Source organism: Macaca mulatta, chromosome 17 (assembly GCF_049350105.2).
Source record: "Macaca mulatta isolate MMU2019108-1 chromosome 17, T2T-MMU8v2.0, whole genome shotgun sequence".
Taxonomy (NCBI): domain Eukaryota; kingdom Metazoa; phylum Chordata; class Mammalia; order Primates; family Cercopithecidae; genus Macaca; species Macaca mulatta.
Window position 1 is genome coordinate 1,051,101 of NC_133422.1, and position 14,861 is coordinate 1,065,961.

General features: G+C 37.7%; 1 protein-coding gene across 7 annotated transcripts in view; it reads left to right on the forward strand.

The window, feature by feature from the left end:
- The window catches only part of XPO4 (exportin 4), a 105,065-nt gene that overhangs the window by 11,670 nt on the left and 78,534 nt on the right, over window positions 1-14,861 (forward strand). For 4 of the 7 annotated variants that reach the window (XR_003724310.2, XM_015120706.3, XM_015120710.3 and 1 more), the window contains exons 2-3: window positions 3,414-3,519; window positions 9,629-9,770. Coding sequence is in view for 3 of the 7 variants with exons in the window: in XM_015120706.3 (XP_014976192.1) it covers window positions 3,414-3,519; window positions 9,629-9,770 (248 nt within the window). In the remaining 4 variants the exon portion in view is untranslated. Of the gene's footprint in view, window positions 1-3,413; window positions 3,520-9,363; window positions 9,519-9,628; window positions 9,771-14,861 lie in introns of all 7 variants that reach the window. The other 3 variants (XR_013407626.1, XM_015120707.3, XM_015120709.3) reach the window with 1 other exon arrangement.

The window sequence follows — 14,861 nt, forward strand, 5'->3', positions numbered from 1 at the left end:
GAATCCTTTGGGGTTGGAAATCTACTTGCCAGTTTTAGATGATTTCCAGGACTGATGCAGATAGCTTGCCATTTGGAAACCATTGCCAAGTAGATTTCAAGAAGGAATTTAAAATTTTGGTTGTAGAAAACTAAAGTGACTACCATCCTGCCGTTTAATATATTGATTTGATAATTTTATTGTTTGTATGATAATATTTAACCAAGTGATTAATATAAATCAATGTTTAGATTATAGTTTACTATTTCTAAAATCTGACATAAATAGAATATCATCTTTATTATATTAATATATTCAGACCTGTTCTTTCTAGTAGATTAAGTATATGTGGCTGTGAGGATATCTTTTAGATTAGACAGTTTTTTCTTTGTAGAATAACTAGCATATTGATTTGCACAATTATGCATGTGTTGTGCTTTTCAAGGAAGATAGGAAAGAATGTATGATTCAGAAATTGCTTGAGGAACTCATGGATTTGTGTTTGTAGCAGTATAACATGGGTAGTAGTGTTTATGCCATATACACAGGGTCAATAATGTCAGCAGACTTTGGGATTTTGTAATCCAGAATCCTGGGATTACAGGCATAAGCCTTGGTGCCTACCCTCTACAAAAATTTAAACATTAGCCCTGTATGGTGGCACGCCCCTGTAGTCCCAGTTACAGGAGAGGCAAAGGCGGGAGGATCCCTTGAGCCCAAGAGTTCGAGGTTACCATAAACTGTGATCATGCCACTGCACTCCGGCCTGGGTGACAGAGTGACACCCCGTTTTAAAAAACAAAACAAAAAAGACTGGGCACGGTGGCTCACGCCTGTAATCCCAGCACTTTGGGAGGCCAAGGCGGAGGTTGCAGTGAGCTAGATCATGCCACTGCATTCCAGCATGGGCAACAGAGAGACTCCATCTCAGAAAAACAAAACAAAACAAAGCAATAAAACAAAAACCCCACAGACACATCTTATTGAACTAGAGAAGGTGGTGGGAATAAAAAATTTGAAAATTAGCCAGGCATGATGGCTTACACCGGTAATCCCAGTGCTTTGGGAGGCCAAGGCAGGCATATCACTGAGGGGCAGGAGTTGGAGGCCAGCCTGGGCAGCACAGTGAGACCCCATCTCTACAAAAAATACAAAAATTAGCTCGACTTGGCGCGTGCCTGTAGTCCCAGCTGCTGAGGAGGCTGAGGCAGGAGGATTACTTGAGCCCTGGATGTTGAGGCTGCAGTGAGCTGTGATCATGCTACTGTTACTCCAGTCTGGGCAACAGAGAGAGGCTGTCTTAAAAACAGACAGAAAACCCAAAAAGCAAACAAACAAAATAATTTGAAAATGGAAAGACGAAAATACTTCTAGAATATCGTTCGCTGTTCAGTTTTTTTTTTTTTTTTTTTTTGAGACAAGGTCTTACTCTGTCACCTAGGCTCTAGTGCAGTGGTGCAATCTTGACTCGCTGCAACCTCTGCCTCCTGGATTCAAGCGATTATCTTGCCTCAGCCTCTCTAGTAGCTGGGATTACAGGCTCCTGCCACTGAGCCCAACTCATTTTTGTATTTTTAGTAGAGATGGTTTCACCACGTTGGCCAGGCAGGTGATCCACCCGCCTCGACCTCCCAAAGTGTTGGGATTACAGGCGTGAGCCACCGCACCCAGCCCTCACAGTTTTATTAGTAATTTTTTTTTTTTTAAATTGAGGTGGAGTCTGGCTCTGTTGTCCAGGCTGGAGTGCAGCAGCGGGATCTCAGCTCACTGCAACCTCTGCCACCTGGGTTCAAGCGATTCTCGTGCCTCACCCTCCTGAGTAGCTGGGATTTACAGGTGTGCACCACCATGCCCAGCTAATTTTTTTGTATTTTTAGTAGAGACAGGGTTTCACCATGTTGACCAGGCTGGTCTCGAACTCCTGACCTCAGGTGATCTGTACTCTTTGGCCTTCCAAAGTGCTGGAATTACAGGTGTGAGCTGCCACACCCAAAATTCTTTTCAAAAAAGTGTTGAAGAATTTAACATAATTTTTTTTTTTTTTTGAGACAGAGTTTCACTCCTTCACCCAGGCTAGAGTGCAGTGGTGCCATATCAGCTCACTGCAACCTCCGCCTCCCAGGTTCAAGTGATTCTCATGCTTCCACCTCCGAGTAGCTGGGAGGTGTGCACCACCACACCCGGCTAATATTTTTGTGGTTTTAGTAGAGACTGGGTTTCACCATGTTGCCCAGCTGGTCTCAAATTCCTGATCTCAAGTTATCCTCCTGCCTTGGTCTCCCAAAGTGCTGGCATTACAGGCATGAGCCACAGGGAACAGCCAACACAATTCTTTAATGGAAATATTTTCAGTTTTATCTGGAGAACTGTAGAGGGTGCTATATGATTAGGAATAATGGTCTGAACTGGCTTTAGCTAATTGTAAGAGTTCTCTGAAGCCAGAGATTCACAGTAGTTAATTTTTCCTGGGTGAACAACTTTTTAAAAATTATTTTGACTGAAGTTAGAGTGAGTAATGTTGCATAATTGATATAATTTATAATGAGTGTTGATCTAATATAATTGATTGTAACATTTTTCATCATCTAGATTATTTAATTGAAATTATGACTTGCCCTCTTTATATAATGGTTTGAATAATACAGGTTTATTTTCCTGCCACCTACCTCCAGCCGCCTTTCCCAAATTAAGTATTTGTAAGTCTTAATAGGTTAAAAGTTAACCAAACCCCATGTAACAGGAATGTACATTTTAGGTAGATCTGACTCAAAAGATTGTTGTCTTTAGAAGAACGATTGTTACACCAAAATGGTATTTAAAAACTTGGGCAGACTTTAGAAATTGTTTTTGTTAAGAGAGAAGTCTGGATTTTGGGTGATTAATTTATTATTCAGAAATACATTTCATAAATTCCAAACTTTAACTGTTCCCAAATTTTTCTGGTTTAATAGTGATTTTAGAAAATTTGAGGTGGAACTGTTTGATCCTGTGTCTTAAAGGATTGCTTTTGGAAATTGATTTTTAGTAACTTGGATTCAATTTCCCCAGTACTGAATAATTTTGAAATTATTTGAACTAGGTCAAGTTAGTCCAAGTGGTATATTTTGGAATAAAAAGTGGTAATAAGTCAGCTAAATGTTAAAACCCCCAAAAATGTTAGATAAGTATCTGTTTTTCTAAAATGCAGGTTTTTAAAAAACCTTTAAAGAATTCTGACTCAAACCTTGCCAGGAATTTTTTTCCTTTTTTCTGAAACCATGTTTTCGACATTTATTATCAAGTTTTATACTGTAATTCCTTAAAAAGTTAAGCAAGAATTTGTCTCTCTTGCCACTTAAAAGTGAAAGCATTTTCTGTTCTTGTGGGTAAAAATATGGTATTGTTTAAGCTTTGTCATTAAATAAATGTATCTGTTCTTGTTTTTAACTCTCAAGGCACCACCTTCCATGGTCAATAATGAACAACGCCAGCATGCAGAGCACATATTCTTATCATTTAGGAAATCAAAATCACCATTTGCAGTTTGCAAGCATATTTTGGGTAAGTATTCACTTAAAAAATATAAAGTATTTTGGCATAATCAGATCTGGGTTTGCAGTCTTAAACATTAACTATTTTAAATCCCTTTTTAAAAACCAGGTTTGTATAGTTACAATTTTTAAAATTAATAATCATTCTCCTGGAGTAGCTTTAAAGATATTCTGTAAAGCCAGACGGGAAACTTTGTTTTTACTTTGGATTTTTTTCCCCCTAGATATAGCGTTCCCCAATTTGTTTTATTATTGACCATAACATGAAGGCTGTTAATAGCAGAGAGAAAAATTTAGTATTTTTTCAGTTTTCAAATATAATTTATTACAGGATATGTACTATAATATCTTTTAGCCCAGTGTTAGTTTTAAAATTAAGATTGTTTTTGGAGATGTCTACATTTTCTTTTAGCTGTTTTCCATAGTTTTTTTTTTTTTTTTTACCATTTAGTTTGTACTCAGCTTGCCTAACAAATATTAGTCATTTCTGGGTAGGGTGTCACTGTATGTACCCTAAAATAAAGCACCAATTTTTACTTTTGTCAAATATGTTTTATGAGTATCTTATATCTGACATGTACAGAAAAGATTTCTTCTAAAAGAATCACAAGAAATACAACTGTCTTATTCAAAGATGGCATTTTCTAAGAGTTATATATGATGTGCCATCTCTCTCTTAGATATTTTTCAGTAATAGTAAGACTTCATTGGTTATTGTTATTTTATAACCTGATTACTGCCGGCTGATTTTTTTTAGTGGGAGCCGTCTTTTGTAAGGCTCTAGAAAGCTACTTGAGTCATCTGTGACCATAATATTGGTTAGTCGAGTATTAAGAACTAAAACGTCTGACTTTTTCTTGTGCTTTTGGTAAAGGCTTATCGATAGCGACCAATAGGCTGTTTCCAGATTGAAGTAAACTACATTTAAAGTTATGTGTTAAAAATGCTTTCCATATAAGGGCTTATGAAGGAGAGTTGTTTGATTGTAGTGGAAAGAGTGCTGATGTAGCAACTATGACATCTAGGTACCAGTGCTGCACCTTGAGGAAGTCACTTCACCGCCCTGCGCCTCTTTTGCATCTGCCTTATGGCCATAATGACACCATTTGCCTTGATGGATTTGCTCTCTTAAGTTGTTTTGTGAGGTGAAAATGTAATTACTTTTCATTATGTAAAAGCACTTTGTGAACAGTAAGGTAAATATCATGGCCACATACTTGATTTTAAACAGCTTTTAAAAAATATGATCGGCTTAAAAAATGCTGTGTTCTCTGCAAGGAACTAGCAGCAGTGGTGAAGGTGGCTCTGTCTCTGTCAGGAGTTAGGTCTTAGCAGAGGAACAGGCTCAACAACTACCTTTTAAATTCTCACTGAAGCTGTTTTAATTAATTAACTTACTCATTTCAGGGGTCAGCTTTTATAGTGTCGATTCGTTTCTGGCACTAAGAAGATTTAACTTACACCTGTGGAGGCTATTTAACTCAGTGTTAAAGAAAGCAGAACTAAACAGCATAAAGAGTTTAAGGGAGCATTAACTCATCCTTATTGCCTTGAAATTGTTCAGCATTAATAGATTTAGAAAACCATTGTGTTAAACTATTAACCTAAAATAATTTGAGTCTGGTTTTCATGGCATATGCCTTAACGACATTGACTAGGATTCCATCAGTGTTTCATCTGACTTTGTATTAGAATTCAGTGTCATTCTACACTAGTTGGGAAATAGTTGATCTAACTTGTAAGTATTTTATTAGAGCATATTTGTTTATATCATTCTTTCCTTTTTAGAATATGTGTATTTTATGAAGTACTGTTGCTTTGTTATGATTGAGCTTGTTTTGGAATACTTTTGTTTTCCTGATAAAATTTTCTAAAGAGTAGTATTGCTAGTTCCGGCCATGCTTTTAAAATCAGTTTGGGTTTTGAGACGTTGACTGTTTAAAAGGTGGAGTGCATGTATTACAAGCATAATCATTAATGTACTGCAAAGCCCTGTGTTACATTAATGTTTACATCTAAACTTCACAGAAAATCTTTTCACTCCTTATTCAGTTGCCACCAGCACAGAAGGGTAAATTCCTCTAAGAAGACTTCTCATACAAGTGGCAGTCAATCGCATTTCAGAATTTTCGCATTCTTGTTTAGGGATTACGTGTCATTTTTACAGAAGGTCTGGGTAATATATTCTACTAAAGGGGAGACTTTCTCTGATGCTTCCCTTTTCTGGCCTCTTAAAATTCTGCCTTCTCACTTCTAACTTGAGTTTTGTATATTGCTCATTTTTCCTCATTTCTTTCTCTTCTTATCCTTTTGTTTTCATTCTAGTTTTTATTTTCTTTGCTGTATTCTGTGTGTGTGTGTGTGTGTGTGTGTGTGTGTGTGTGTGTGGTGTATGCAGCTGTGCGTGCATGCAGCATGCTTGTGCATTTTGTCAGAAGAGCACTTTTAGACTTTTTCACTTCAGAAGTCTTTGGCACTTAGGAATTTAAATTTTTTAGGGTCATATGTTCCTTTAAAAAAACAAGTGAGTTCTATTCTTGTTAAATAATCAAGAACTGTGAGGGATTGGTTTATTTCTTCTGGAGCTAACTTTGTGGCATTCTTTTGCTCCTTCTCAGGGAGAAATGGATTTCTTTGACTTCTGATCTCAGAAGTGCCAAAAAAAACCAAAATAATAAACCACCAAAAAGTCAGTTAAACTGGTAAACTTTTACATCTCTGGAAAATTGTTTCCTTAGTAGTGCTGTCAGTCATTGGGAATTAATAAATCATCTTCCATCTGAGACTTTTTGTCTTTAGTTGGTGGGCATAGTTGTCGCTGAGTCAAAGCGCAGACTTTTGGAGCTTATATGGCCTGTGCTTTGGACAGAAATACTTAAGGCCAGGGAGTTGATTGTAGTAGCTGTGTATCTGTGGCTTCACTACCAGGGATTTTTCTTTTTTAAAAATACTTTGTGGTCAGAGTGTAGTGCTTTTTTTTTTTTTTTTTTTTTTTTTTTTTTTTTTTTTTGAGACGGAGTCTTGCTCTGTCGCCCAGGCTGGAGTGCAGTGGCCAGATCTCAGCTCACTGCAAGCTCCGCCTCCCGGGTTTACGCCATTCTCCTGCCTCAGCCTCCCAAGTAGCTGGGACTGCAGGCGCCCGCCACCTCGCCCGGCTAGTTTTTTTGTATTTTTAGTAGAGACGGGGTTTCACTGTGTTAGCCAGGATGGTCTCGATCTCCTGACCTTGTGATCCGCCCGTCTCGGCCTCCCAAAGTGCTGGGATTACAGGCTTGAGCCACCGCGCCCGGCCCAGAGTGTAGTGCTTTTCCTGTATTATTAACTTAACTTTTGTCTTCATGTTTCTGTTTAGTTTCAGATGGCTGACAAAATTCAAATGAATTTTATTTACATAATTATTATTAAAGAAAGCTACTATGGTAGCAAATGAAAGCATTTTGCTAAAGTGACCTAAAATAATTTATTCTCTGAACAGTGGCAGATCTTCCCAAAAGTAGTTAGTTTAGAAATTCTAGATGAGGCTGGGTGTGGCAGCTCATACCTGTAATCCCAGCACTTTGGGAGGCTGAGGTGGGTGGATCACCTGAGGTCAGGAGTTCGAGACCAGCCTGGCCATCATGGAAAAACCCTGTCTCTACTAAAAATACAAAATTAGCTGGGCATGGTGGCACATGTCTGTAATCCCAGCTACTCGGGAGGCTGAGGCAGGAGAATCACTTGAATCTGAGAGGCGGAGGTTGTGGCAAGCGGAGATCATGCCCTTGCATTCCAGTGTGGGCAACAAGAGTGAACTCCAATCTCCAAAAAAAAAAAAAATGCTAGATGAATTGTGAGTTCTTCATGAAAACCCTGTAGTTTCAGGCATCTGTATAACAGAGAGCAAAAGTAAGGCTCATATGTATTTGTGAAGTTCTGATTTCATACTGGTAGGCTTCTAGAGTACCTTCTAGTATCTCTTGCATATTTCTACTATGTATAAGTTAAATTTATGACAGCTAATAATGGTTTTTATGAGAAAGGGTAATTTATTAGTTTAGGAAAATTTCTTCTTTTAAATTAGGAGTTTGGCTTTTTTTTTTTTAATTCCTCCATTCTTAGAGTCAGCTTCTTATGGGAGTATTTACAGATCTTCGTTTAATACCATGCAGAGGTGTCTAAGAAAAATAATTAAGAAACTTTTGTCTCTTGAAAATTTCGAATATTCATTTTCTATAACTGCCCCCTCATATCCAACACCCACCCACCTCCAAGGGGCAGAAAAAGGCTTGGATGTGAAAACAAATAGTTAGAAATAGGAATGCTTCAGTGCTTGTTAACAGTGAAGGTGCTTATTTGCTCTGTCTTCAGTGGCATGTGTGTTTCAGGGTAGATTAGTATTGCTCAAGAAACATTTACCAGCCATGTGACCTCAGTTTCCTCTCTGTCTCTTGGGGCATCAGTTTCCTCAGCTCCTGTAAAATGGAGGGATTGATTTAGATGGTCTTCGGAGGTCTATATCTAAAATTCTGAGAGTACCTTAGATTTTGCTTCATTGTTGAAATCCATGGTTAAGGATTTCTGGTTTCTTGTCCTTAAAATTTATACTATTGCAATAGAAAATGAAGATAGGCAAACAAACATCATTTTCTTTAAGAAGAGGTTTATAATCAGAGATTATTTGAGTTACCTTTATGAGACAGTAACATATTTCTCTTTAAGTGATCTAAATAGATGGAGCTGGGTCTCTGTTCAAATCTTTTTTTTTTTTTTTAAACTCCTAGAACTGTAAGCACATCTTTTCTAATAGGTTCACATTTTTAGAAGCTATTGCTTTATTTTAATTATTTATTATATTTTAAATTTTCTGAATTTGTATCAATTCTGATTGTCATCTCAGTTAGAGTTCATGTTAAGATAGCATAGAATAATCAAAACTTTAAAAAAAGATTCAAATTGGTTTCTCTTAGTGGTTTTGGTATGATGAAAACTCCTATGTAGTAGTCTAATGTGGTAGGAATTTATATAGGGTACACCTTTTCTCATGCATTTTTATAGCTAAACGTGTCAAGAACACTTGTAAGATTTTTAAATGACCTGAGCTTGAATAGGAGAGAAAATGGTGTGCTTGACTGTGTATATCTTCATGCTCTTCTGATAAGTTCTTGAAGGTGCCAGTCTGTGCCTAGAGTTAATTTCTCATGGCTTTCAGATACGCATGTCCAGTGATCTTGGCAAATAATCTGGAGTCTAATCATGGGCTTTTCATGGATTTCACATGATGGTTATTTTTTAGAGCCTCAGAAAATTTCTGCTTTTTCTTGACTTCATTTCGACTGTTTCTCCCTGTTGATAATGCTGTTTGGAAACTGATTGTAGTGGTATTGGTGAATAAAAGAAAAAATAGAAAATTAATATAAAAAATTTTAAAGTGTGTTAATTTTCTATTTTTTCTCCCCTGATTGAGATTTTAGATCAGATACTATAACTTGTTAGCTAAGACTGGGTCTTTCTAAGTGTAGCTTTGGGATTTTACTCAGTTTGATCAGTACTGCAATCAGAAAATTCACAAGCACTTCTCACCTTGTGTAAATGTGACTTACATTGTTTTTTACATTTTGAGAAAGAAAACCTGCACATGATTGTTTTTATTTCTGGACTTGCTATTGTAGATGGGCCATCCTGCTGAAAGCTGAATACTTAAAAATGAAACATTTTAACAGCATGGCTCATCACAGATAGTAATGTTCAATGACTACTTTATTATAATGTTTTTCAAATACAAAGTTCTGTTTTGCACAGGGTGAGAATCTTAGGAAATTTTCTGATTGCTTTATATTTTTATTTTTATTTTTTTTAAAGCTGTGTTATTTTTTAGTTCTTCATGCTTTGGAAGTAACAGTTGAAGAGAGGTGAGGAAAGTTTGTGAAAATTGTGATCGGTGATTAGCTGCCACCTGCCTGAGGTGTCTTCTGAGAGGAACTAACCTCTTTGTGGTGCTAGAGCAAGGTCACTGGATAAAAAAAAGAACAGGTAACCATCTTATTCCTTGTCTGAAAAGTTCTGTTTTAAAATTAATAAATGCAAAATGTTCAAGGTAAAATGAACAGTTGTTTAAATAAAGTTTTTAATTTTCTCCTCAGAAACTAGTAAAGTGGACTATGTCCTTTTTCAAGCTGCCACAGCCATAATGGAAGCAGTTGTCCGAGAGTGGATTCTCTTGGAAAAAGGTAGCATCGAGTCTCTGCGAACATTCCTTTTAACCTATGTCTTACAAAGGCCCAAGTAAGTACATGGAGGGGTACCGCTGAAATACTTTTGCTGAGCTTATGTGCGTCTCTTTAGAGCTTTTTTTGTTTGCATTTTAAAAACTTTTGGCTGGGTATAGTGGCTCACACCTGTAATCTCAGCACTTTGGGAGGCTGAGAGGGAGGATCTCCTTGAGCCCAGGAGTTTGAGATCAGTCTGGGCAATATAGTGAGACCCCGTCTCTATGAAGTACAAAAAAAGAAAAAAATTTAAAAAGCTGTAGATGTTTAAGGTTACGTTCTATGTGGGGCTCGTATTTTAAACCCTTGTATACACATGATTGTAGGTAGTTTTGGTGCTTGATGAAATAATACCTTTTATTTAAGCTTTTGGTTCTCTGTTTTGTTTCTTTGGAAAGATTATGCTGGATATTAGTTTTTTGTTGTTGAGTTGTGAAGAACTTAGTTATAAATAAAACTTGACCTTAGACTTAGATGAAGAACCTTTATATTTACTTGTTCTTTTGATTCTTAGTAGAGATGATTATTTCTTTTAATGTATTTTAAATTTAAAATTGTAAGTATTAATATAACACAGGTGAGTATCCTAAAACAGAGGAGAGGGAAGAAGCTAAGTACCACTAACAAATCAAATGTTACCCGTATATGTACATAGAAATGTGCATAGAGGGCCTGGCGTGGTGACTCACAACTGTAATCCCAGCACTTTGGGAGGCCAAGGTGGGCAGATCGTGAGGTCAAGAGATCGACACCATCCTGGCCAACATGCCGAAACCCTGTCTCTACTAAAAATACAAAAATTAGCTGGGTGTGGTGGCACGCGCCTCTAGTCCCAGCTGCTTGGGAGTCTGAGGCAAGAGAATCGCTTGAACCTGGGAAGCGGAGGTTGCAGTGAGCCGAGATCATTACACCACTGCATTCCAGCCTGGTGACAGAGCAAGACTCCTTCTCAAAAAAAAAAAAAAAAAAAAAAAGAGAAATGTGCATAGAAAAGGTTCTATAAGAAGTTCCAGAATCTTTAAGTAGCTTCCATTGAAAATAGGATCAGTTTTGTGGAATGAGGTGAAATTTTCTTTTTATATTATACGTATCTTATTGCTTAAACATTTTACAAAATTGTGTACATTTATTTCTTGAATGATTTAAAAAAAAAAATGAGGCCTGGTGCAGTGGCTCATGCCTATAATTCCAGCACTTTGGGAGGCCAGGGTGGGTGGCTCACTTGAGGTCAAGGGTTCCAGACCAGCCTGGCCAACATGGTGAAACCCCGTCTCTACTAAAAACACAAAAATTAGTTGGGCGTGGTAATGCATGCCGGTAGTCCCACCTACTTGGGAGGCTGAATCAGGAGAATCACTCGAACCTGGAAGGTGGAGGTTGCGGTGAGCCAAAATTGAGCTACTGCACTCCAGCCTAGGTGACAGAGTGGGACTCCGTCTCAAAAAAAAAAAAAAAGAGGAAAACTATCAGCGGCATAACTTTTGAGGAGAAATTGATTTACTATTTACCTTTTTTTGTTAAGTTCCCCAAAGGCCGTGTATTCTTTTAAGAATAGATAATGCACTTGTATTTTTACCGTTTGTGCAGTTGAATACTTTATATATTCATTTCCAAAGTCATTGAAGAAAAAATTTTGTTATGTAATCAGAAATGTGTGTGCTTAGGAATGGTGATTAATGGCAATAAACATATACATACAGTTTTAATTTTAGAGCGTACTCATACTCATGCATTTGTTTCTGTTGTCTGTACTCTGGGAGTCTGAGTTAATAATATTTAATAATACTGACATGACTTTAGCACTTTGTTAACTGCTAACTGCCTTACGTACAAAAAAAATGTGTGAGAGAACAAAGGCAAGGTTTCTGTAGCCTATTAGTGTTGCAGGTTTAGTGGATAATGTGTCCTGTAGATAAGTGGATATACATGTTTGTGAGGAGGGCATGGCTGGTTTTTTTCCGGTTTTCGTAGAATAAGGAAGACTTTTCCTGGTTTGAAACCTTTCTTTTCTCTGTCATGCTGGATTGATTGATTGATTGATTGATTTTTGTTTGGTGGGTCCATTTGGATGTGATACTAGTTTGCTCTTTTGTTGTTTTATTTGACCATATTTGCTAGACCTGACAGGGCTGTTTTTCTTTTGACCCCTCTGTACATAAAGAAAGGTAAGTACAGGTGAGTAGAGGTCTTGATGATGTCAGCAAGTGCTTGTTCCCGTTATTTTGTTCGTTGTTTTGCACACAGTGTAACTCAGACACATCAAAATTTGTATTATCAATTGTAACCATGGAAGAGGTATGTGTTTTGTTGAATTCTACTAAAATGATATTTATTTTGATATTTTTCTTTACCCTACGAAAAATTTTGAAATCAGTTATTATGATAGTGTGTTTCTTGTTGAACACAAGTTGAGAAAACCTTCATATTTATTTATATTTATGTAATAAAAGAAAATAAGCCTTAGAGCCTCTGTGTTTATAGAAGTTTATATGTGGGAAGGTTAAAAAAATTGTTTTTGATCTCTAGGCCTAAAATGTTAGAGTTTTCTGAAGAGCAGTCTATTTGTGTGACCTTGGGAAACTAACATAAAGTCTCTTTAATATTCCGTTTTACCTGTAGAACAGGGACTTGGTACCCATCTCTTATGGTTGGTGTCAGGATTACATGAGACAGTTCTGAGCACAGTGCCTGGTGGGGAGTAAAAGCTCTGGCTGCTGCAGCCATCATCATCTGGACCAGCCTTCCTTAAGGAGTCAGGGCCAGCAGGGGAGCTTCAGGTCAACTAGAGAGGTTCTTTTTTGTGGAGCTGTTTAGTTATCATAGCCTTTTCTCCCCCTTGTCCCCATCCCCCAACCTGAGAACCACTAAACTCTGGAGACCTTGGTAGACTTAAATGTGTAACAGATTTTCATTATGTATATGTGCGTGGTCTCTTACATTATCCAAAATAATCTCATTCTTTTTTTTCCCTTTTTATTTGTTTTTATTTTTTTTTAGAGACGGAACCTCGCTCTGTCACCAGGTTGGAGTGCAGTGGCGCGGTCTCGGCTCACTGCAACATCCGCCTCCTGGGTTCATGTGATTCTCCTGCCCCAGCCTCCCGAGTAGCTGGGGCTAGAGGTGCGCATCACCACACCCAGCTAATTTTTTTATCTTTAATAGAGACAGGGTTTCAGCATGTTGGCCAGGATGGTCTCGATCTCTTGACCTCATGATCCTCCCACCTCGGCCTCCCAAAGTGCTGGGATTACAGGCGTCAGCCACCATGCCCGGCCTTCTTTTTATTTTTTTTTAAATTGAGACAGGGTCTTGCTGTGTTGTCCAGGCTGGTCTTGAACTCCTGAGCTCAAACAGTCCTCCTGCCTCAGTACCCCAAAGTGCTGGGATTGCAGGAATGAGCCACCGTACCTGGCCTAAATTAATCTCATTTTAAAATCATTTTGATAATTTAGAAGCTAAAGTAATTAGCTTCATTGTAGAGTTGATTGTAGGGTTCCACATTGAAATAGCTCACACATTATCTATGTATGTATGTATGTATGTATGTATGTATGTATGTATCTATCTATCTATCTATCTATCTATCTATCTATCTATCTATCTATCTTGATTGTAGGGTTCTACATTGAAATAGCTCACACATATCTATCTATCCATCCATCCATCCATCCATTTATTTTTTTTTAATTTTTAATTTTTTTCTTTTTTCTCGAGACAAAGTCTTGTTTTGTCCCCCAGGCTAGAGTGCAATGGCGCGAACTTGGCTCACTGCAACCTCCGCCTCCTGGGTTCCAGCGATTCTACTGCCTCAGCCTCCGGAGTAGCTGGGATTACAAGCACACACCACCATGCCTGGCTAATTTTTTGCATTTTTAGTAGAGATGGGATTTCACCATGTTGGCCAGGCTGGTCTCGAACTTGTGACCTTGTGATCTGCCCTCCTCGACCTCCCAAAGTGCTGGGATTACAGGCATTAGCCACTGCGTTCGGCTTACATACATATTTTTTATCTCCAACTTTTTTTTAAAGAGAGAGTCTCACTGTGTTGCCCAGCCCGGAGTGTGGTGGCAAACTTTCAGCAAAGTGGAAAGAAGAGTATAATGAAGACATACAACCTTTTTCTAGTAGAGGCTCAGTTAACATTTTGTCACATTTTTTATTTCTCTCTTATGTATATATACATTTTTTACCCTTAACTATTTGAGAGTGCCACAGACATCATGATACTTTAGCCTTAAAGTCTTTGAACATGTCTCTTCTGAAAGCATAATCTCGATACTCTTGATATAATTGATGTATTTACATGATCTAACAATTCTGATTCCATATTCTGGGTTTCCCAATTGTCTGAATAGTATTTATATCCTTTTTCCTTTTTATAGGTTTTTTGTTTTTGTATTGCAGTCTATCTGTTGCTTCAGATCTATTAATACTTGCTTTATTTAGGTACAGTAGGTTATTTTTTAATCTAGGTGAGCCAGAGATGATACAACGTATTTAGTTGTCATGTCTCTTGTAATCTAGAATAGTTGTGTGCTCTTTTTTGCCTTTCATGACACAGATATGTATATCTTGTAGAATGCCCTACAGTGTGGATTAGAGTCAAGTTAAACGTTTTTGGCATACTGCATAGGTAGAATTCTGTAGGCTATGTAGTAAACTATTACATAAATAATGTGTACTTCCCAGTGTATGCACATAATTTTTTCTTTTTTTTGTTTTCCTCTTAATTGAAATAAAATTCGTATAGAGTGAAATGCACAATGCCCTTTATTAAAGAGGCAAGTGTAGCATAGTGGTCAAGAAAGGGGTTTGCACCTACTTCCGCCACTTAACTCTGCAGTGCTGGGCAGATCACTTCTTTGTGCGTTAATTTCCTGATTTGATTTTTTTGTTTGTTTTTGAGACAGAGTCTTGCTCCGTTGCCCAGGCTGGAGTGCAGTGGCACAATCTTGGCTCACTGCAAGCTCTGCCTCCCAGGTTCATGCAGTTCTCCTGCCTCAGTATCCCGAGTAGCTGGGACTACAGGTGCCCGCCACCGGGCCCGGCTAATTTTTTTTGTATTTTTTTAGTAGAGACAGGGTTTCACCGTGTTAGCCAGGACAGT